General features: G+C 37.9%; 3 protein-coding genes across 3 annotated transcripts in view; 1 reads left to right on the forward strand and 2 right to left on the reverse strand.

Moving 5' to 3' along the window:
* Positions 1 to 2,512: 2,512 nt before the first annotated feature.
* On the reverse strand, positions 2,513 to 3,745 carry CLPS (colipase). Its single transcript, XM_070939691.1, has 3 exons — positions 3,662 to 3,745; positions 3,109 to 3,231; positions 2,513 to 2,677 (listed from the first exon to the last, which is right to left on the reverse strand). The coding sequence occupies exons 1-3, from the start codon at positions 3,743 to 3,745 to the stop codon at positions 2,513 to 2,515; spliced, it is 372 nt and encodes a 123-aa protein (XP_070795792.1).
* Positions 3,746 to 8,470: 4,725 nt separating this feature from the next.
* On the forward strand, positions 8,471 to 18,179 carry LHFPL5 (LHFPL tetraspan subfamily member 5). Its single transcript, XM_070941098.1, has 3 exons — positions 8,471 to 8,882; positions 12,993 to 13,229; positions 18,037 to 18,179. Exons 1-3 carry the CDS (start codon positions 8,471 to 8,473, stop codon positions 18,177 to 18,179), a joined length of 792 nt encoding a protein of 263 aa, XP_070797199.1.
* Positions 18,008 to 21,960, reverse strand: part of SRPK1 (SRSF protein kinase 1) — a 29,530-nt gene continuing 25,577 nt past the window's right edge. Inside the window, exon 16 of the mRNA XM_070941455.1 lies at positions 18,008 to 20,550. Within this exon, the coding sequence (XP_070797556.1) occupies positions 20,366 to 20,550 (185 nt within the window). The 3' untranslated portion in view covers positions 18,008 to 20,365. The remainder of the gene's footprint in view (positions 20,551 to 21,960) is intronic.

The raw sequence follows: 21,960 nt of genomic DNA on the forward strand, positions 1-21,960 counted from the left end.
CATGCTGTGACTTACATACTTGTATCATGTGATGTGTACAGTATGATAATGCCATTCTGCCTGTGTCATCATTTGGGATTATTATGATGCACTGTGGATGTCATCAACTGCTACCAACATTCCCGAAACTAGGAGGCCTTGCTTCTACTCCAGCTCAAAATTCTCCAGAACAGACTAAGGTATAGTAGGGCTTCTACCTGTTCTTTCTCTACTGTTTGGTTTCTGAGTTAAGGGATTTGTAGGCTTGCTTGTCTTCTGATCTGGAGCTGATCTTTGTGTCCTCCTGAATAACTTGCTTCTGTTTCACAAATCCCCAGACGACTCACCCAATAGAAGAGCTGTGTACCTTTAGGTTGTAGAGAGCTTCCTATTCAATCATGATTCAGGGGAAAGCATGTCTATTTTAAGATGCTACATGCAGGTGATACATTCATGCATCATATTGCATGCTTCAATTCATTTTTTGGAAGTCAATTCCACAATTGCTGCACAGCCACACTCCTCTCTTGGCATTCTTTCTCTTCCCTCTGACTGGGAAGTTGCTTGCTTGACTTTTGCTCAGTGCATAGTATAAATTCAGACACTGTGGTTTGAAAAATATGATTTAGATCTCTGCTTTATGTGTTAACCAAGTCATTGTAGCTTATTTGACAACTACGATTTAGCGTGGTATTTCAACCGAGCTACTGTTTATCTATATAATATAACTCTTTTTAATTAAGTTACTTCTAAGCACCACTTACTGTTCTCTTTAATGGTTAATTGGGATAATGTAAAAGCCAAAATTAAGCAGTCCAAAATGACTCCTAGGGTGTTTCATTCTGGCTTTTACGTCATCACAATTAAACATTACCCAGAGCGGCAGGTAATTTAAAATGAAATTGTTGCCAGAAATAGTACAATGTGTTAGAGACATGTGTAACAAATCATGAAAAATGACAAAGCAGTCGATTGCATATTTTTATTAACTCTCATCCAGAAGTCATTTCCAAAAGACAGAACTTCTCAGAATGGCAGCTTTCAAATGATTCAGACTAGGACATGTTGCAGTAGGTAGAGAGGGAGAGAGGCAGGCAGGCAGGCAGGCAGATAGGCGCATAGGGTTATCAAAAATCAGGCCCCGTCAATATTGTATTATATACATTTTATTAACTGTCCAAATGGGTTGCCAATTTCTTCTAAACACTTCCTTACTTTTTTGATGCACAACCTTTGAATATTCCTAAATCTAGTAACATTTTTCCTGGGGGAAAAAAAACCCTGGCTGGAAGACAAATTAGAGCAGTAGCAAAGCAGAGAGAAGCATGATCAAACAGCTAAAACAATGAAATGTAAAGGCATGAAACATTATAAAGAGTAAAATGATAGGCTTGGTCAAAGGGATAATTTGCAGTAAACAGTTGCTGGTCCATATTATTATTTTCATTTTTCGTTATGTATTTTTAAAAGAATATAGGAAAGAGATAATACCAATATAAACAGTAAAATACCAGTAGGACGGACAGCAAATACTGGTTTGTGATAATCATTTAATTTAGTCCTGCATGTTTGACATGGCAGTGTCTTGGAGAACCTGTCTGGTCTTGGAAGCTAAACACAGTTGCTACTCTAGTAGATCATATTAAGACTGCCAATTAGACTGGGTAGTTGGAAAAAAATAGCCCAAAGAAGGCAATAGGAACCCTATTCATATTGCTACAAAGAAACTTATATAGAGCTGTCAATGAAATGACCAAGAGGCCGGTTTGGTTGGAAGAGATTTTACTGATACTTTTGAACTTTACTTTGGACCTGGACATTCCAGTTATGATGTTTCTTGTGTGTTTTTGACCTAATCACTTTTTATCCCTCATTCTAGCTCACCTTACATTGCTGTTGGGCAAATCAAATAGGGAAGCTCCTTAGAGAGAAGGTTAGTTATTAGAACTCACTACATTGCTAGACCACCAGAATAGAGTGGAAATCACTGCCATCATCATCATCATCATCATCATCATCATCATCATAAATCCTTTCCTGATTATCATACATTTTCTTCCTCTGCTCATTGGTTGCTCTTGTTGTCTATTTTCTGCTCAGTTCCTGATCTGTAATTTCATGCGAGTTTCTTCCTAGGAGTAACAGGTTTTTACATACATTTTGAAGATGTGCCAGAATCTTCACACCTATTGATGCAAATACTTTGTCAGGATGTTGTTTCAGCTTCCCAGTCTAGGCTACAGCCATGGCATTTTGACCTAATGATTTGTCCTCCAATCACTGGTTGCTCCATTCTGTATTTGGTTCCAAGTCTAAGTAAGGTGAGCCGGATATTACTACTTGCTGATATCATACCAAAAATATATAGCAAGGCCTTATTTTCAGTAGAGTGGATCAGAAAAATGTTTGAATCTAACTGAAATCTAGATGAACAAAGGGCATGCTTATTGGAGCAGTACGTAAAAGCATAGGAATTTGTTTTGCAAGGAAAGTAATAAAAACTATGTGGCTACTTAAAGGATCCAGGGTAAATCTAGTCACCATGCTTCTTTCTTTCTTCTTTTTCATTGCTGATTTTATTTGATGGATCCTTGCAAATGCCAAAGTCAGAATTGACAATACTTCCCACAATGGTCCGGTCAGCATCACAGATTAAGCCTCTCTCACAAGGGCACTTGTAGTAAACTCCATATAGACTCTGCAGGAAACAGAAAGATACAGATCATTATTCCCTGGCTTATAGGACCCATTCAGGCAATGAATATAAGTTTTTCCATCATTCATAACAACCGCTCCCTAGTCTTGGATACATTTCCTAAGATGCAGAAAACAGAGATATTAGTCTGGGATATAGACCAACATTAAGCTATGAATCCCCTGACATATGTTCATCCATACAAATGTTTCTCACTTTTAAACTATTCATTTTCCTACAATAATGGCGCCAATGGCTTAATTTATTATTTTATTTCATAGTGTTTGTTTTGCGCAAGTCATATCACGGTTACTTTAAAATTGTCTTCTGTGCTATTAGCTGAACACTTAATTGCCGTCATGCTGAACAGAATATGTCTCTCTTATTCTCTCATGATGGGCATATACTTTTTTTTAAAAAAAAATGACACTCACCTTTAGGGAACATTCTTGGTTTTCAGCTGCCTTGTCTGCACAGCGAGCGAGATCTAATCCTTTGGTTCGGTGACAGCAGCGGCTTTTGCACTGTAAGCTATTAAGACACAGCTCCCCATTGTGCTAGTGGAAAATAAATGTGAAACCAGGAGGTAAATGTGTGAAAGAAGATGGTTAATTCAGCAATTTGTCCATTCTTTTCATTTTTCTACATCTGCCCTTTTGTGAAAGGTCTTCTCCATAAAAATATGTTAGAGCACTGAGTAATAACCAGGCCTACACCAGCTGCATAATCCTTTCACAGGAATTTTGATGGAATGTCATATGTTGACATTGATCTATGATTATGTTCTGATTTACATAGTACTCTAGATTGATTACATGTGTGATTAGGTGCAGCATATTGTTCAATTATCGATTGAATAATAATGCTGCAGGTTTTTTAAATAAAAGAATAGGACCAGAGCAAATTATTCCTAGCCTTATACATGTCCAAACCTAAAAGAAGATATTTCTGGAAGGATTCAAATAAGAATATCTCACATTCACTTACTAAGTTAATAAATAGTCCTCTTGGATGAATAGAAGACTCTGCCAAGGCAAGTGTCAGCAGTAACAAAATCCAAAGTCTGTCCATTGTTTCCGGGCAGCCAATGAGTTAATTGAAGGCTCTGGGGATGAGAGTCCAGACCAACCGGGAAGTTGCAGTTAATAAAACCCTTTGTCAAAGTCACATGAATCCTTCCTTCCAATGAATGTATCTCATGGAAACATGTGATAGTGATAGCAAACTTGATTTGGAAAGAAACACAAGACTAAATAGAATAGAATAGAATTTTTATTGGCCAAGTGTGATTGAACACACAAGGAATTTGCCTTGGTGCATATGCTCTCAGTGTACATAAAATAAAAGATACGTCCATCAAGAATCATAAGGTACAACACCCAATGATAGCCATAGGGTACTGTGAGATTTAAAAAAAACAGCAAACCTCATAAAAAGTGAAACACAGACCATGAACGAGGAAAAAGCAGATTTATTGTAAGGATATATGTATCCCATAAACTTTTGCAAAAGGGTTCTCCCATGAAAGAGAGTGAACGTCATATCACTCCGGTTTCATGGTTTAAATATAGTTTCAGACAATCAGCAAAACAATTAGAACTCCTCCACCAGATATTGTTTTCAGTTGTTATATAATGTTTTGGCTTTCTTCACATGTTCTGCCCTGGAGTTCCCTTCCAAAATTGCCCTCTAAAAATACCCTCTAAATATGTATTCATAATTGTTTGTTATTGTTCTTATTAATTGGACACTTAGTCTCTTTCTCCTTTTTCAATGGAGCTTTGGTACAACTTCGAATGTACCAAAATATCTGTTTCCTCAAAACAGGCATCATACACATGTCCCTTTTTTACATATCTTACTCAGCTTAATAGCTGAGGGTTAGCTCAGGTTATGTAAAGGGTAAATATGGAGTCACTTAGGCCAGTGGTCCCCAACCTTTTTATCGCCGCGGACCAATCAGCCTTTGATAATTTTACCGTGGCCCGCTGAGCACGCGCAGGGGTGGGGGCTTTGGGCCACACGTGCGTACCTGCGTGGGGCTCTCTTCCCTGGAGCCTTTGCGCACGGCCCAGGAGCCTTTGCGCTGCAGCGTTCATGTCCCCCGGCCGCTGCGCGGCCCAGTGCCAGGTACTCCACGGCCCGGCACCGGTCCGCGGACCGGGGGTTGGGGACCACTGACTTAGGCTATATTCTTTACAGGAATAATTCTTTTTCTCTCAGATACAAATAAGTAATCAGGAAACAATATCAATATAAATCATAAGGATATCAGCAACAAGTCATACAGTCATAAATGGGAGGAGATGGGAAAATTAATAGTAGTGCAGACTTAGTAAATAGTTTGACAGTGTTGAGGGAATTATTTGTTTAGCAAAGTGATAGCATTCGGGAAAAAACTGTTCTTGTGTCTAGTTGTTCTTGTGTGCACTGTGTGCAGTGCTCTATAGCATCGTTTTGAGGGTAGGAGTTGAAACAGTTTATGTCCAATATGTGAGGAGTCTGTAAAAATTTTCACAGCCTTCTTTTTGACTCGTGCAGTATACAGGTCTTCAATGGAAGGCAGGTTGGTAACAATTGTTTTTTCTGCAGTTCTAATTATCCTCTGAAGTCTGTGTCTGTCTTGTTGGGTTGCAGAACCAAACCAGACAGTTATAGAGGTGCAGATGACAGACTCAATAATTCCTCTGTAGAACTGGATCAATAGGTCCTTGGGCAGTTTGAGCTTTCTGAGTTGGCGCAGAGAGAATATTCTTTGTTGTGCTCTTTTGAAAAATAGTAAAATAAATATAAATAGTAAAATAAATTCAACAGTAAAAAAGCAAGCAAAATATAAGAGCTGCAGTCTACAAACCTTGGGATACTAAGTTAAGAATAGGTCTTTTTTGATTTTGAAACCTGCAGAGATCAGGACCCTCAATATCAGCAAGGCAATCATCACACCGATAGGTTCATACATTCTGGAAGTCCTTTTTGTGATCAGTTTGGATTTGGGTCAGAATATTCTAAGAGGTCAGCCAGTTGTTGGAAACCAGGATTCAAAGTTTAGTGTTACATGTTAATCTAACAACTTGATATGTTCAACAAACCATGATGTATGATGTGCAATTCGTGCCTTTCCTGAATTTTTCATCTCCGCCCAGCTTGTCACTTTCTGTGAAACTCAAAAAAAACAAACTTTGCTCAATCTTTTTTTAGGATCTGTCTGAATGTGTTTGTGAACCCAGGCACTGGAATGGAAAATCATGGTTTCTGGCTTTGTGTAATGTTGTCTGGCTTTTGCCTTGTTGATTTAGTGTGATGTATGGTCTAGGTCAGTTCATTAATAATGTTTTGATCCTTTCATCAATAGCTTTGATGAACTGATATACTTTATTTTGATGAAGCAAAATTAATAAGAGCAAATATAAACCTCTTTCCTTAGCTTTCTAGTTAGCTTATTTAAAAAAGGAACAGAGAATCCTAAAATCCCCTCCCCCCATCCTTTATGTTAGAATACTTTCATATAGCATAACTTTCCCCAGTCTAGAGCCATCTAGACCAATTGAACACCTGTATAGATTGGTAGCATAACTATGCTGGCTGAGAGCGATAAGAATTTTTCCAGTCTAAAATTAGGGACTGTATCAAACAAAGCTGATACAGAAGAGTTTAGCAGAGTTTAGTGGAAAAATCCTGCTATAACAACATGTGTGAAAGACATCTTATTTCTCAAAGGTGTATGGAACAAGAAGCTACCTGGAACCAACAACAGATGTGGCCTATTGGAACTTTCTCAGGATCCAAATGTTTGTTATGCAATCCTGGACTAATCAGCCAGTAAAATACATGTTGATAATGCCTAGCAGAATTCTCAATCTAGATATGTAACATTGCCTACTCTAACCTGATCCTGACTGAGAACTATGGGAGTTACGTAGGTCAGGAAATAAGTAGTATTTACAGAGAAAAACCAAACACTCTGGTAAGGTCTATGCTGGTTTTAGTTTAACAATGTGTATGACATTTCTTTGCAAGGATTTGAGAACATATGGACAGACTTGTACGATTTCTGCATATTCATTTACCAGTAAATATTTTTCATGTAATTAATTAGGAATTATGAATATATAAACCAGATTATATCATAAATAGGCACACATTTCTTTTTAAGAAGATTCATTACACTGCAATAGCTTAAAGTATTTTACACTGACAACAGATAAGAATTATTTTTCACCATATGAGATCATGAGGAAGTCATGCCAACTCATCAGCTTAGCCAGAATTTATGGCAAAAGGTTTTTCCAAGAGTGTCTAAATATTCCTCATGCTTTTATCTACATGTAATGCTTTTGTCACATTTTCCATTTTTAGCCAATTGTTCCAATACATTTGGTGAATATCCACCATGAAGTGGTTGTCCTTTTATGCCTTCAATCAGCCAAGCAAGTTCTGTACATTCCCTTTCAATGGGCTTCCAGTAATGATGGAGAGGAACACTTAACTTCTCAGAAATGACCAGAGGTCCTGCAGCAACAAGAGGCCATCTTAGAAAATACCATCTTAGAAAATCTAATATATACTAATATATGTATGTATGAATCAGCATTATAATTATTTTTAATTTTGTGGGGTTTTTTTAGCTTTTAAAATGATTGTATGTATTCCTCCCTTCTTATGCTGATCTATGACCATAATAATATTTAATTGATTTGTCCGCTTCCTGGTATTTTGGGAGCATAATTCATCACATTGGTAGGGGATCTGATTAAGATAGAATAATACAGAGTTAATATATTATAGAAATGTTAACTTTGTGAATGTTCATACATTACACTAACCATGATTTTCATGCCTATTATTTGTTGAATACGACACCATTTGCAAGGTTGCATAATATTCTAAGTGATAAAATTTATTGGACTGACTGTACTGTTTGGAAATGTTTATAGTCAAAACTACACAAATCATATAATAGCTTAGTGAGATTTATGAATCCAGCCTTAAAGCCAATATCTGGAACAACCAGCTCATCCTTGATGTTGTACAAACTGGCACCTTGCTCTCTTTTGCAGGATGAACATAACGTGCTTTTATGTTAACAAGATTTATACATCCTGTCCAGGAACATACTATTTTCCAAGGTATAATTGTTAATACTTAATTCGAAATGGGGATGGTGGATTAATCTCTATTTATCCTAGTCAAGGGAATTGGTGCCTGTCCTCTGATGTCTGCCCCCAATTAATGGGAAACAGTGTCTACCCTTCGGTTCATCAGTCTTGGGCTTCCTGGCTTTCTCTGCCAATCGCTGTCTGTGGTGCTGAAACAGAGCTCACAAATAAAGCTGCAGAAATTCCTCTTCTCTGCTGTATGGAAGCAGGAGGGATATTTCCTTTACACAGGGAGGGAACGCCAATTTCTTGGAAAGCAGCAGATATGTAGGATGCTGGGAGAGGAGGAAAAGGAGGAGGAGGAGGAGCAGCAGCAGCAGCAACTAAGGCTAAGCACTCTTCAGGCTCCAGCACCTCCCACCGAGCTGTTCAGTATGGAAACAAATAGCCCTTCTTGCAAATGGTCATCTGAGCATCTGTGGCTGGGGCAAAGAGTCACGGGAAAGGCAAGAGCTGCTTCACAGAATCCTGATCTATCAGTGAGGCGGAAAGCCAACCGTGCAGCCCCTCTTCCTTGGATTCAGCTTCCCTATGTGCTGCTCCTCATTAAAGTTCCTGGAGTGAGAAGACAATCCTTTTTCTGTTTGACCCTGAACTTCAAGACATGTCTTACAAGACATAGCCATCTCTCCGTGGAGCCATGGCAAAGATGCTGCCAGCACAGGAAGCGGCAAAGATCTATCATACCAACTACGTGAGGAATGCTCGAGCCATGGGAGTGCTGTGGGCACTGTTCACCCTCTGCTTTGCTGTGATCATGGTGGTAACTTTCATCCAGCCCTATTGGATTGGGGACAGCATTGACACTCCACAAGCTGGTTATTTTGGCCTCTACTCCTATTGTATTGGAAATGCCCTGACCGGTGAACTCATTTGCAAGGGCAGCCCGCTGGACTTTGGCACCATCCCCTCAAGTGCTTTCAAAACAGCTATGTTTTTTGTGGGCATTTCTACCTTTCTTATAATTGGCTGCATCCTCTGCTTTAGCCTCTTCTTCTTCTGCAATGCAGCCACTGTCTACAAAGTGTGTGCTTGGATGCAACTGGCAGCATGTGAGTTGGACATAGAGAACCCAGGGGATAGATTAAGACATTCATTAAACATAGCTTCAATGTGCTAAGGGATTCCTGCTCAAGTATATTATGCGTGGGAATATCATAACCTCTTTGTCTTATCTCCCAAATTTGCAGTGCAAGGGGCATCTATTTAAAATGAATATATAAATCTTCCATTTGGATTGAAGTTCCATTGGCATCACTCCTAATAAGGAGAAAGCAAAATGGATTTGTGGTACTGCAAAGTAAATATTAGTTCCTTGATGATGCAAATCTTTTCAGTGTGTGAATATAAATCTGCTATTTGGATTCAAGTTCCATTGGCAGCCTTTTCCTGAATGTACTAACTGTCACTGAAACCAACATATTCCATTTCTTTAGTTCCCATGTCAGCCAGTAATGTGTATATTTTAGTGAGATGACCTGTTCTTGAAGTATATTGTAGTCTGTTAAGTGATATGCAATGACACTTAATTCTATAATCTATTTGAAGGACAAACAATTGATGTACTTTTTCTGATCGTTTGGTTTTTTTATAAAATGAAGTTATTTTTAATGGTGTTTTTTTTCTTAATTTGCTTTCTTTGTGGCTGCCATAATCACTGTCTCTGGTGAAGGTGTAGATGTAATCATGAAGTGACTATATAGAAGGGGTATTAATTTAAAACATCACTAAAACAAAGCAGGAATGAGCAAGGAGAACACAGGAGGAATCTTGCTGAATATGATCAAGGCTCCATCTTCAGGGCTTTTGACAGGCAGATTTAGCAGTTAGCATTGCCTAGAGAGGAGATGTGTGTTTTTAGAAAACTGCTTCTTTCTGATGAAAAGGAGATGTTTTATACAGGGTATTAGCAGCTAGAAATTTCCGCGGCCAAAGGGAAAATGAGCTTCTGTTTGTATTTCCTTTTATGTATGAGAGAAGTCAGAAAACCATCAACATAGTTGCAGCCTGAAGAAGAAAAACAGGGTCAAATCGTGATTCATAAGAGAAAACGGGCAATACAATAGTCATTACCAACTGAAACCTTTCAGATATGTTAAGCTATACTTCCTATAATTCTGTGCCAGTGTGGCCATGGGAAGGTTATGATGAAAGTAAGGTATATTACTGCAATATTTAATAGCAAAAGGGTACAGGTTTTACTAATTCAAAATAAATAGTGGGTTGGAGTCAAACATAGCCATAATTATAATAGGTTGACCAAAAATATTTGGACTTAAGATCCAGTTTTAATCGGGATACTTTATATATAAAATTATGTATAGTATTCCCATATTTGTCAGCGATGTTATAGAGAAAAAAATAATATTTAAGGACACCTGAGCCTAGCAAGCATTGCAAGTCAGAACACACACACAGCATGCATACAAGATCATAGAGGCAAAATTAAATAATGCTGTTTGGGAAATAGTACCCTGTTTCCCCCAAAATAAGACATCCCCTGATAATAAGTCCAATTGGGCTTTTGAGCGCATGGCAATAAGCCCAAGCACTTATTTCAGGGTTCCAAAAAATAGAAGACAGAGTCTTATTTTCAGGGAGACACGGTATGTAGACAGAAATTCAAAATGAAATACATCCTGCCTTCTATTTGTTCATTTATAAGTTTTTGCTATTAGTGGCAAAGTTCTTTTTTTAAAAAAAATTATTTGCTTCTTCCACCTCATTCCAAGAGAAATAAATGAGTTGCTTTATTTAATGGTATGCAGAACACAAGCATTCTTTGCTTGATGAAATGCACTTTGGCTTTCCATCTTCTAAAAATTACCACAAATTCAAATTAGGGCCAGGATTAGGTAATGACTTTCTATTCCGCCTAGAATATCCTGCTTAAATATCCTTAAGCTAATTAAGCCCTGCCTGTAATGGGGATGCCAAAGATGAGCACAATTCTCTGCAGTTTTTCCATAGTGAGAGAGACCTGCAGAAGGCCATCTGATCTGAAAGCAAGAAGATGCTGAAAGCCAGTAATGATATTTGAACCTTTTTCAAATATTCATGCCGGTGAACAAAACCTGGTTACATGATCTGCAGAGGCTTCTTCAGCAAATAGAAATGCATTGCGTGAAAGAGAGGCTAAAGTAAGTCTGTAAGCGCAGCAACAGGTTTAGCAGTAGCATTTTGAATAAACTGTAAGGACAGGCACAGGCATTAAAGAAAGCTGTAATTCTTCCTGGCCTCAAACATAAATAACTTAAGAGGCTTGAAAAGGCTTCTGATTAACCCACATTGGCTGAAGAGCACAATGCTGGAGGATTGTAAAGATCCTAAGTGACAGGGGAGTATAAAAGCTTTTCTTAAAAAAATAAATCAGTAAATTGCTATGGCAACTTTGTGACATGTTTCTATCCAAGTAACACACTCTCATTCAGCTGAAAATTTACCTTCCTCACAATAATAACAATAATAATAATGTGTTATACTGACTGTAGAATCCGGTACCTTGGAAATCTCAACATACTTCCATAAAAATTCCAGCCTGTTTAAATTTACATCTTAAAGTACTGTACAGGCGGTCCTCATAATGACCATAACTGAGCCAGGCAATTCTATCACTAAACAATGTATTTGTTATGCAAGCCATCATGTGACTGCAACTTGCAATTTTAACTGTCCACTTCTGCATTGACTCCGCGTGTCAGAAGCTGCCTGTAAAGTGTGCAAATGGCAATCACGTAACCCAGGATGCTGCTCCAGTTGTAAGTGGGAGGACCCATCCTAAAGTTACTTTTTTTTCTGCACAGTTGTAACTTCAAATGGTTGCTAAATAGGGCAGTTCTTAAGTGAGGACTGTCTTGTCATAGATTAAAACTCAGGATGCAAAGAAAGGGAATGAGTAGATATTTTAAAATCTTTTCTTCTTAATGTAGGGCAGACTCTTCTTTCAATGCCATAGCAAATAACTAGCCTTTTAGTAAAGGAAAGGCTCGACTAATGCTTCTCTGGACAACAAAAGTAAAAATAGTTTCACAGCTCTTGAACTCTTGCAGGAATATCACGTAATCATAAACTAAGTGGTAAGAAAAGCAATTTTTTCAATGTCCTGTGCTTGTCCACTTTTTTCCAAGGACAGAAATTTTGTGCTCCTCTTTCTACTTTTCATGTTAAACTCTAATACCATGAAGTGTTTTGTACAGGTTACAGTACTATACTCATCTAAGAACAGCTGTCAGTTTTGGAAGACAATTTTCTTTTTTGCTTCTTAACTGCCACATATTTTAGCTGGGGAAGTTGAGAGGGGGTTGTTGTTGGAGTGGTAGAAAGTTAGTCATAACAACATTCTGTATTCAAGGACTTTTGCCTGTGCCTCATGGAGACTGCCTGAAGATTGTATCCAGTTGAGTGTGAAGAGTTGATTGGACAATGTGATGAACTTGTAGGTTTGGGGCAGGGCTGTGAACTGTCAGCTGGGTGTGGAAAACCTGGAAGCTTTCTGATTTGGGTTTTCCCAGATGTGCCAACATGACATTTCTAATAAATTGGAATTTTGAGGAACCTCAGGCCTCAGAGCTTTATTTTGTTGAGGGTGTTCCTTGGAACGCTGACAACAGTTTGTAAAGTATTAATCATAGATATTTTATTTCCAAAAACCAGTCACATATTGTGATCATCTATGTCATGGATACGGGGCTGACCTGTGGTTATTCAATCGCGGAAGAAAAGGCCTGATGCTAATAATAGTTTCTAGGACTGCAACTTTTCTTTAGTTCCCAAATTAAGCCTGTATTTGCATTAATTCAAGCTTTGACTAAACTTGGCTAAACTGTGGTTGTAGCAAAGACTGCAAGATGAACAACAATATCAAGCTTTCTAATCAGTTTTGAAAAATAAGGAGCTTCTCCAGAAGCCGTCTCCATTTCTCGAAAGTGGTAAAAGGTGGTGAACTGACTTTATATTGTACTGTCATGCCATTTGCACTTGAACTTCCTTTTGAATCTGTCCCGATTTATTTATTTATTGATTAGATTTATAGAGCTTGCCCAGCTTGCATAATCAGAAGCTTGAGCAGAACACTTCATATGAAAAAACCCATGAGAGGAGTTACTACCTTGAGGTTGCAACTGTGTCTTTCAATATCATCACTGAATGCGTTCCATTTCCAGGTGCAGGCTTGTCCATTGGCTGCCTGCTCTACCCTGATGGCTGGGACTCCCCCGAGGTGAAACGCATGTGTGGAGAGAAGACTGACAAATACACCCTGGGAGTCTGCACTGTGCGCTGGGCGTACATCCTTTGCATCATCGGCATTCTTGATGCCTTCATCCTATCTTTTTTAGCATTTGTGCTTGGCAACCGGCAAGACAACCTTCTACCCTCTGATTTCCAAGTGGAAAACAAAGGTAAGCCAATTCCCCACCACCATCCCAGAAGAATCTACCCTTCCCATAGTCAAAGTAGCAAGGACAGTGGAACTATAGGTGATGAGATTTGGAGATTTACTTCCATAAATTTGATAAGGACAAAAAGTGCATAAGCTTGTCTTGTGTGCAGGTTATTAATATTAGAATTCATGCCACATTAGAATTGTCAGAACCTTTCTTTCCCTTAGTTAATTTAAATCGTTCTCATGGTATGCTATTTTTCTTCCATGCTTCAACCAAAGGCAGTAAGGCTACAAGGTGTCTACTGTAAAAAAAAATGGCTATATGCAAAAATCCATAATGTTCCCCTGTATTACTGGCTGAGTTCAGTGATTGTATCTTTGACTCTGCTGGTGCAGGGATTAATTAAAAAAAATAATAGAATATTCTAATTTATCACAAGTGAGGGATTAGGCAGGTGAGGAGCAGAGCAGGGTCATGAATGCATTATAAATCATTGGAGAAAAATATGCAACGTTTCTGCAAACTTTTGTTTGGAAGCCCTTAGCCTTCCAAACAAAGTTTAAAACAAAAACAAAAACAAAAAAAAAACCAAGTACACTTCTGGTATTTGTAGCTACTGTATAAACTGTCTTCTAAATTATTTCTTTCCCTAGTTGTTAAAAATAATTAAAATAGCATATGCATGAGACTGTTACTTTGTGTCCCATCACCATTTTACATTTGAGACATCTGTAAAATGCAAAATCCACTGTTTTGATAAAAATGAAATTGGCCGTTAGTGCAATTCAGCAGGCTTGGATTCTAGAATGAAAAAGTCTACAATTTGGACATTATTTCTGCATTTTATATAGAGGGTTATTAGGATTTATGTTTTCCCAAATGTCAGGCCAATCTTTCCCATTTGGAGACGTTTCAAGCAACAAAATGGGTGATTACAACTTCTGCCTTTTCACCTTTCTCCAAATGTACATTCAACTTGTCTGTTCAACCAACGTGTCTGATTGTTAACAACAAAAGATTGCAGTGTTTTTTCTCTCTCAATATCAGAAAACACGGGAAAAACTGGTTTCACAGTGCCCTCTGTTGAAGAAGGAAAAGATTATTGGGGATGTTATTACCAAAACTTCAAAACAATATAACAAACTAAAAATAGTCCCTACAACTTTCAGAGAGCAGTCTTCAGGATGCTGTAAAAAACTTGCTAGAGCTCCCAAGCTGGGAGATGTTACTCACATATAAACTGGTTCTGGTTATCACTGTCATTGCCATGCTAATTCAATTGAAGTAAGTTACTCCAAAGCAGAGCCCTTTTCTTCCCTGGGTTTATAATCATATTCAAGCATGGTCAACAAATTCAAGGCTCTTCATCAAGCGCTAATGGCAGATTCTATCCTATGTGTAGCATGTGACATCACAGCTTCTATTTAGATCAGTGGTGGGCTGCTACCGGTTCGCCCTGGATCAGGCGAACCGGTAGCGGCGGCAGCAGGAGGCTCCGCCCACCCGCCCGGACATCTCCGCACATGTGCAGAAGCATTGCGCGAGCGCATCCATAAGCAAGCCGGTAGTGATGGGATTTGAAACCCACTACTGATTTAGACCAAATTTGATTATTTTAAGATGTAGGGACTTCAACTCCCAGAATTCCTCAGCCAGAATGATAAGAGTTGAAATCATTTTAAAGTGGCCAAATTCGAAAAACACTTCAGACCATGAAAGAGTTGTTTTTTATTCCATTAGCTGCTTTTGGAAAAATGGGGAGGGGAAATGGCGCTTTCTGGATTATTATGGTGTGTTCTTTTGTCCTGCAGAGGAAGCAAATAAATGAAGATGAATACTGAAGGAATCACAAGTGTACTTACTTCTGCCCTTGAATACTGAGCACTCCAACTTGACCTTGGACTCAGAAAAGCTGCTTGATACACATGAATGCTAATGTGGATTCTGCCAGTTATCTAGACCATCAGTCTGTGTTATAGAAGAGCGATTCTGCAAAAAACAGTGTGCTCTTTTCCAGAAAAGACTATGACAAAATAAATTATGTTCAATGTGACATTCATTGGTTTTGATCTCCACATCCTGTTTGCAATCAAGTTTTGTATGATGTTCTATAACTTTGGGGCCCAACAGATCTGGATAATTAATAATAGACCTCAAAACATGTTGCTGTATTAAATATTGCATCCATTCACCTAGTTTAATATTACAGGCATACGGCTGCCCTGCAAACTCTTACTTCAGGAAAATGTAACCCTTTAGGTCTTGTGAGTCCTGTTCAAATGTTGATATAGCACATAGGCAACTGCCCAAGCCTTCTCATCAGAATTGTATTTCTTTTTCAGGCTTGTTAAGGTACATGCATTGTTATAAGTCATGAGGTTATGCTTTCCTTAAACCAATGGAGTACAATCCCCGCTAATTCATTTGTCCAGCTAGTATGAATCGAAAAAAGTTAGGTTATACGTAGGAGTTACAACTTGGAACTTTTGGACCAAGATATTATTCAGGATTACTCTTTGCATTTCAATCAAGAGGTAATAGTTTATTTGTATATCCAATCTACATTTGCCACAAAGCAATTCTGAAAGATGGATCTTTCAAAGCTTTTGAACACATTATATACCCTCTAAGATATAGAGAGCACCCCCCCCCACCTCAGTGCATGCTGTTCTATCCTTTTATAAAGGTCACTTTAAGGGATGACCGTATCCCTGACATCATTCCACTGGATTTCTGTTAACATCTTCCATGTTATTATTTGGAACACAGAGATTTAATTAAATGGCTCTGATACTCTGCCTTTGGCATAGAAACACCTTTACACCGTGTCTTTTTTCAAATGTTGATGTGCATCTTTCATGACGCTTGTTCACTCTATTAACCCACCTTCAACCATGTGACTAACACGGGATTTTTTTTGAAACATCCACATCTACTTTTCTAAACCTCATGCTGGCAAATTTTCACAGGAAACTGGGAATGTTTTAAGAACTGTTCTATCTTCTTGATGATATAATCAGCAATTCTGGTTCAAGTGGAGTCTCTCTTATGCAGGTTTAACTTCTTAATGTCTTAGGACCTAATGTAAATTATTCCCATGGCAGAGTTTCATCTATGTACTGTTAACTTCCAACCTCTGTCATTTTAGCTGATCCATGGAACAGATGTTTTTAAGGATACTTAATCAGTCCTGGACCTTAATATGCTATTTAGCTGCCTACATTTGGTTTTCAGAATTGGCCGACTAATGAAATATTAATTCCAATGTGGACTACTGTTTTTGGTATATCCAACATCCTCGACTTAACAATTCATTTAGTGACCATTCAAAGTTACAATGGCACTGAAAAAAGCAATTTATGACCATTTTTCACGCTTATGACCACTGCGGCATCCCCATGGTCATGTGATCAAAATTCAGACGCTTGACACTGACTCATATTTTTGACATGTGCAGTGTCCCAGGATCATGTCATCCCCTTTTGTGACCTTCTGACAAGCAAAGTCAATGGTCAGTCATTAATTTAACAACTGATTTACTTAACTGTGGCAAGAAAGGTTGTAAAATGAATCAAAATGCAGATAACAAATGTTTCGCTTAGCAACAGAAATTTTGGGCTCAATTGCGGTCATAAATTGAGGACTACCTGTATGCAAAGTCCACAAGCACTATACCTATCCCTTCTATCTACAACCCACAGCAAGCTGCTCCTCAGTAGACCACAAGTTCATCATCCAAGGATTGAATTCTTCCAAGGAGTACACTTCTCTTTACTCTTGAAAAGTCCTTTCTCAGTAAACTCATTCACTGACAGCAAAGAATCTATTAACCTAGAAATGAGATGCTATATTTAATTTGTACCTTTTTAAGGATCTTCAGCTCAGCTACCTTGGTTTCAAGGGAGAGATTTGTTGCAAGAATGAAAGGCTCACTGCATTAAACATAAACTCAGTTTATGCCCAGCTGACAGTCATACATATGACACTTTAATAAACTTATACCATAAGTCAGCTGATTTTCTATCATCATATTCCTTAGTGATAGTGATTAGCAATTTTAAAAACAATAAAAGAAACTCCTAACTTATACTTCTATAGAGTTCAGAATCCTGGCTTTCTCACACAATTCACTTGATGATCTCTGGAAATGGAAGGATAAAGTTTTCTTTCCTCCATTTGCCTTAATTTCTGTTTGCCCTCTCTGGACACAAACTCTACTGTTTCTCCTGTTCCTAAAGTGTGTATGTGGAGAAGCCCAGCAAGAGCTCAAGAAAGTGCATGCGGACACAGTTCATTAAAAAAAATAAATAAAGAAAATTAGCCTCTGGCAATGAACTGTTTTCCTTAAATGTAGTTGATTAGTCGCATTCAACTTCCCTGCTTTTTTTTCTCTTCAACTCACTCTGGTCTAAGTACTGCTCTGATGATGAATTTGGCTAAAAATAAAGAGCAGAAAAAGTAAACAATGTTATAGGATATGGAAATGAAATATTCTCCTTCCTCCCATTACCATAACTTACAAAACATTTAGCACTCATAGGATTGCATCAGTAGTGCTCATATTTAATTTTTTCATTGACTAGTTTCAAATATCATCCTTAACTTTGTGACCGGTTTGATCTTATTCAACAAATCATATTATGCTTATGCTTAGCATGTGTAAACCATGTATAAGAGCTCTACAATAAACACTTCAGGTGAACATAGACAGGATATCCAAAGTATCTGTGGATTATTGGATAATCTGTTTATTGTGCGGTATTTACAAAGAAAAAAAGACAATACACCCAATAGAAAGAATAAAAATGTATTTTCCTTCTAGTTTTAGGTCAAGAAAACAAGTACAAATTGGTTAGTGAGCACTTTATGGCAATTTGGGAGTTGAGTGAACCTGATGTGAACTACAAAGTACGCAGACAATCCAGACAAGCTAACACTCGTACTATCTCAGAACTTCTCTTTTAGTGCAAAAGAGCTGTGAGTAGCCTCCTTCATTGGAGAGTAAGCCTGTATTTCAACCAAAAGATGCCTCTTGTTCTAGTCAGATAGTCAGGGTATGCAAATGAGGCTACATTGTCACCAAAGTTCAATTCTTCTTGCCAGAATGTCTTCACAGTATTCAGAGAGGAAGTACTAACATACAATCTAAATTCTATCCTAAATCTTTTTACAGACAGGCACAGAAGTGCTTTTGGGAGGCAAGATACCCCAAATAATGTGAATAAAATTAAAACTTTTGAAACATTTCTCTTTTTCCTTTTAAGATTATGCACAGATAACTTTATTTAAGCTTTTCTAAATGGAAACAAACATGTTGCTAAAACCCCAGTCTTGTTACATGACTAAATTAAAAAGGAGATATGGTGCTTTGATAACACATGCTAACCAGATTTTTTTTTTCCAAGCAAAGGGATGCATCTTAAAAGGACTCTAGATCGGAATTTGCCACACAATGAAAAGAATGGTCTTGCTACTGGCATATGAACTGAACCGTCCCAAACAGTGCCTGAAACATATCAGTTCTCTAGCACTATCCAGCCTTGGAGAATTTTCTAATCTCAAAAGTCTATTTGGTCCATTGTTAGGAAGGCAACTGAAGTCCCAGCTGACCCAAATCTATCATTACATCTGAATACAGAAGATGTTTAAAAGAAAGTAACCAGGGATAGTCTAGGAGATGCTTATTGTAAAACTAACAAGTGTTTTATATTCTTCTAATTTTTAAAAAAACTGATAAGGTTTAGTCATAACCAGTTCTTTTTAGAGTTTAAAAATTACAATATATTCTGTTGAACAGTATATTTGTAATGATTTTGAAAACAGAATTGTCACTTTATCTCTACTGGAAGAAAATTAAGACTATTTGTCCTGAAGTTAATATATAAGTAAAAACAGCATTCTATTTAAAAAGGTACTTTCTAAAGTCTAGCATTTTAGACTAGTTAACACAGTTGATAACATTACATTCATTAACATTTGTTGGTTCTAGATCTGGGCATATAGCAAGGCTGAAAAGATAGCACTAATACCACCTTTCCTTATTTTACAGTAAGGATATAATCTATCTTTCTGAGAACTGCTCTCTAAAAAAAATACAATTTCACACATGGCCAATATGACACCAATGGCATAAAGCAGACCTACGTAACAAGTGGACTGCCACAAACTTGGTATATTCCTACTTTTGAACTCCAGGTTGGGTTGCAGAAATGTTTTATCAAGCACTCTTGTGCCACATTATCAGGCTGGCAATGACATATTGCCCAAGGCTATGTATTGGACAGACCTGGCGTAGAATTTGGGTACTCTGACTCCCCTCTGCAGGCAATAAATGCATAGATCCATACTGCAGAAATTGTTACTTTTACCACATCCTTTCATTTTATTTCCCTTGTGAAACTTATTCAGGTTTATATGGCCCACCTTTGGAGAGCAAAGTTCATTGGACTCAGAACTACCCTGAGCACCAAAGATCAAAAATGCATGTGTGTGTATGTTTTATATATATATATATATATATGTAAATAATTTCAAAAGATTCAATGGCTAAAGAAAAGTATGTCCAAAAAAATAAGAAAAAAAGTTATCCAAGCAGCAGAGCAGACACCTAAGGATTTAGTTGAGTCTAGTGCTCCTCATGGAGCTACCTCCTTGGTGCCATCTGCTACTTTTCCTCTTACTGCCAGCAACTGAATATGCACTAAGAAATGACTCCCAGAGTCAGTGAGCTAAGGAGGGATTCACAAGCTCTTCACATCCCCCTTGGGATGACTGCAATATACTTAAGGGAGTATATCCCCATGAAGGTTTCCTTCAAGGTAAGGTATCTGTGTAAGGAAGAGACTATGCAATAATTTCACATTCCCATAAAAATTCTTTGGCAAACTCCAATCACTGTAAATCATATTGGATGTCCACTGGCTAATAATAGTCCCCACCAAGTCAAATACACAATCTCACATGAACAGTTAGATTTATCTAAAATCTAAAAAGCCTTCAAGGAGAAGTTTCACTCTGAAAATCAACAAGGAAAAAGTTGACCTGGAAGAAGGAAAAGGGACAGCTGGGACATCTAGGTGTGTGTGTGTTTGTGTGTGTTTATATATTTTATGCCGTAACCCAATGAGGGCCACAGTATCAGATTGGAGTGTTTAGGGGTTGAGCCAGGGATGCCTGAGACACTGTGCTGCTGTAGCTCTTTTTTCAGGATTCAGCTCCAGCATAGGTAGTAAGAAGTCTGTGAATGCAGCTGCATCATCTTGGGACCATTCATATTTTTCCACCAATACTTCAAAGAGACCCCATGGCTTTAATTTAGTAATGTGCTTCAGATCACCTGTGAACAATAATAGAAAGATTAATACAATATGTGCAGGAAGGCCAACCGAACAGTTCACGGAACTCAGTTAAAAGATGCATTTAAAAAAAGAAAAACATTTTTTTCTGCTTCAAAATTCATAATTTGCATTATGGAGGCAGGCAGAGCAGCACTGCATAACAGAATATGTTTTAAGCAATCTAGATTCCAAAGCATGGCTAAGAAATTTGGTATTCTAAGTTTTCTTCCTTATCTTCAAAGAGACCAAATAAAAATATCACCCAAAATAAAAGCTGATTCTTTTCAATATAGAAGAAACACATGCAGAAACATATGAAATTGGACTTGCTGTTATACAGGATGTCATTACATTAGTGATATTATACACTTTTGGAACATTTAGTTTTCAGGTTCATTTGGCATAATTGCCAGCATAAGTTAAGAACACTTTTCTCTTCATCTCAAATTTTCTTATTTCAATAATAAACTCTGGTAAGGTTTCTGGCCAGGAAAAATATATCTATCAAATTCTATTAGCAGCCCTATTTCCAGGAATAAAAAATGCTGGTTTAAACCCTTCAGGGTGGAATAGGGCTATCTGTTTCATATACAGGTTGTCCTTGTCTTAAAATAGTTCATTTAGTGACTGTTCAAAAGTTACAATGGCACTGAAAAAGTAATTTCCAGTGACTGTTTTTCACACTTATAACCACTGCAGCATCCCCATGGTCACGTGATCAAAATTTGGACACTTGGCAACTGACTCATATTTATGACAGCTTATGACAGTTACAGTGTCCCAGAATCATGTGATCATCTTTTGCAACCTTTTGATAAGCAAAATCAATGAGGAAGCCAGATTCCCTTAACAACTGTGTTACTAATTTAACAACTGCAGTGATTCACTTAACAACTGTGACAAGAAAGGTTGTAAAATGGGCAAAATTCACTTAACTACTTAACAACAGAAATCTGGGGGTCAGTTGTGGTTGTAAGATGACTACCTGAGTAAGAGGAGAGAAATAAAAGACCCTGACAATTATAGGAAGTTTAGTTTGCTATCTATCTTGGGAAAACTCAATAGTACAAATTACTTTTCTTTGTATTGGCTTTTCCTAGTGGTGCGAAAAAGCGTTTGCACGCCAAAGTGAGCCTTTGGGGCAGCGAACTCTCATTGCTTCAAGGCTCTTGTAAGCGTGCAAACACTTTCCCCCTGGAGACTGGAACCTTCTGGGTGCCCTGATCTCGCGCAAATCACTCAGTTTCCAAGTGCTCCATAGGTGCTCAAACACTTTTCAACGGGATGGAGACCTGACAGAGCCTGGAAACTTTGTCTGCGTGCAAATGGGATGCTTGGAAACAGAGTGATTCATGTGAGATCAGGGCACCCAGAAGGTTCCAGTCTCCGGAAGAAAAGTGTTTGCATGA

This window comes from Pituophis catenifer, unplaced genomic scaffold, assembly GCF_029215685.1.
Source record: "Pituophis catenifer annectens isolate HBS135680 unplaced genomic scaffold, rPitCat1.0.hap2 SCAF_3, whole genome shotgun sequence".
NCBI lineage: Eukaryota > Metazoa > Chordata > Lepidosauria > Squamata > Colubridae > Pituophis > Pituophis catenifer.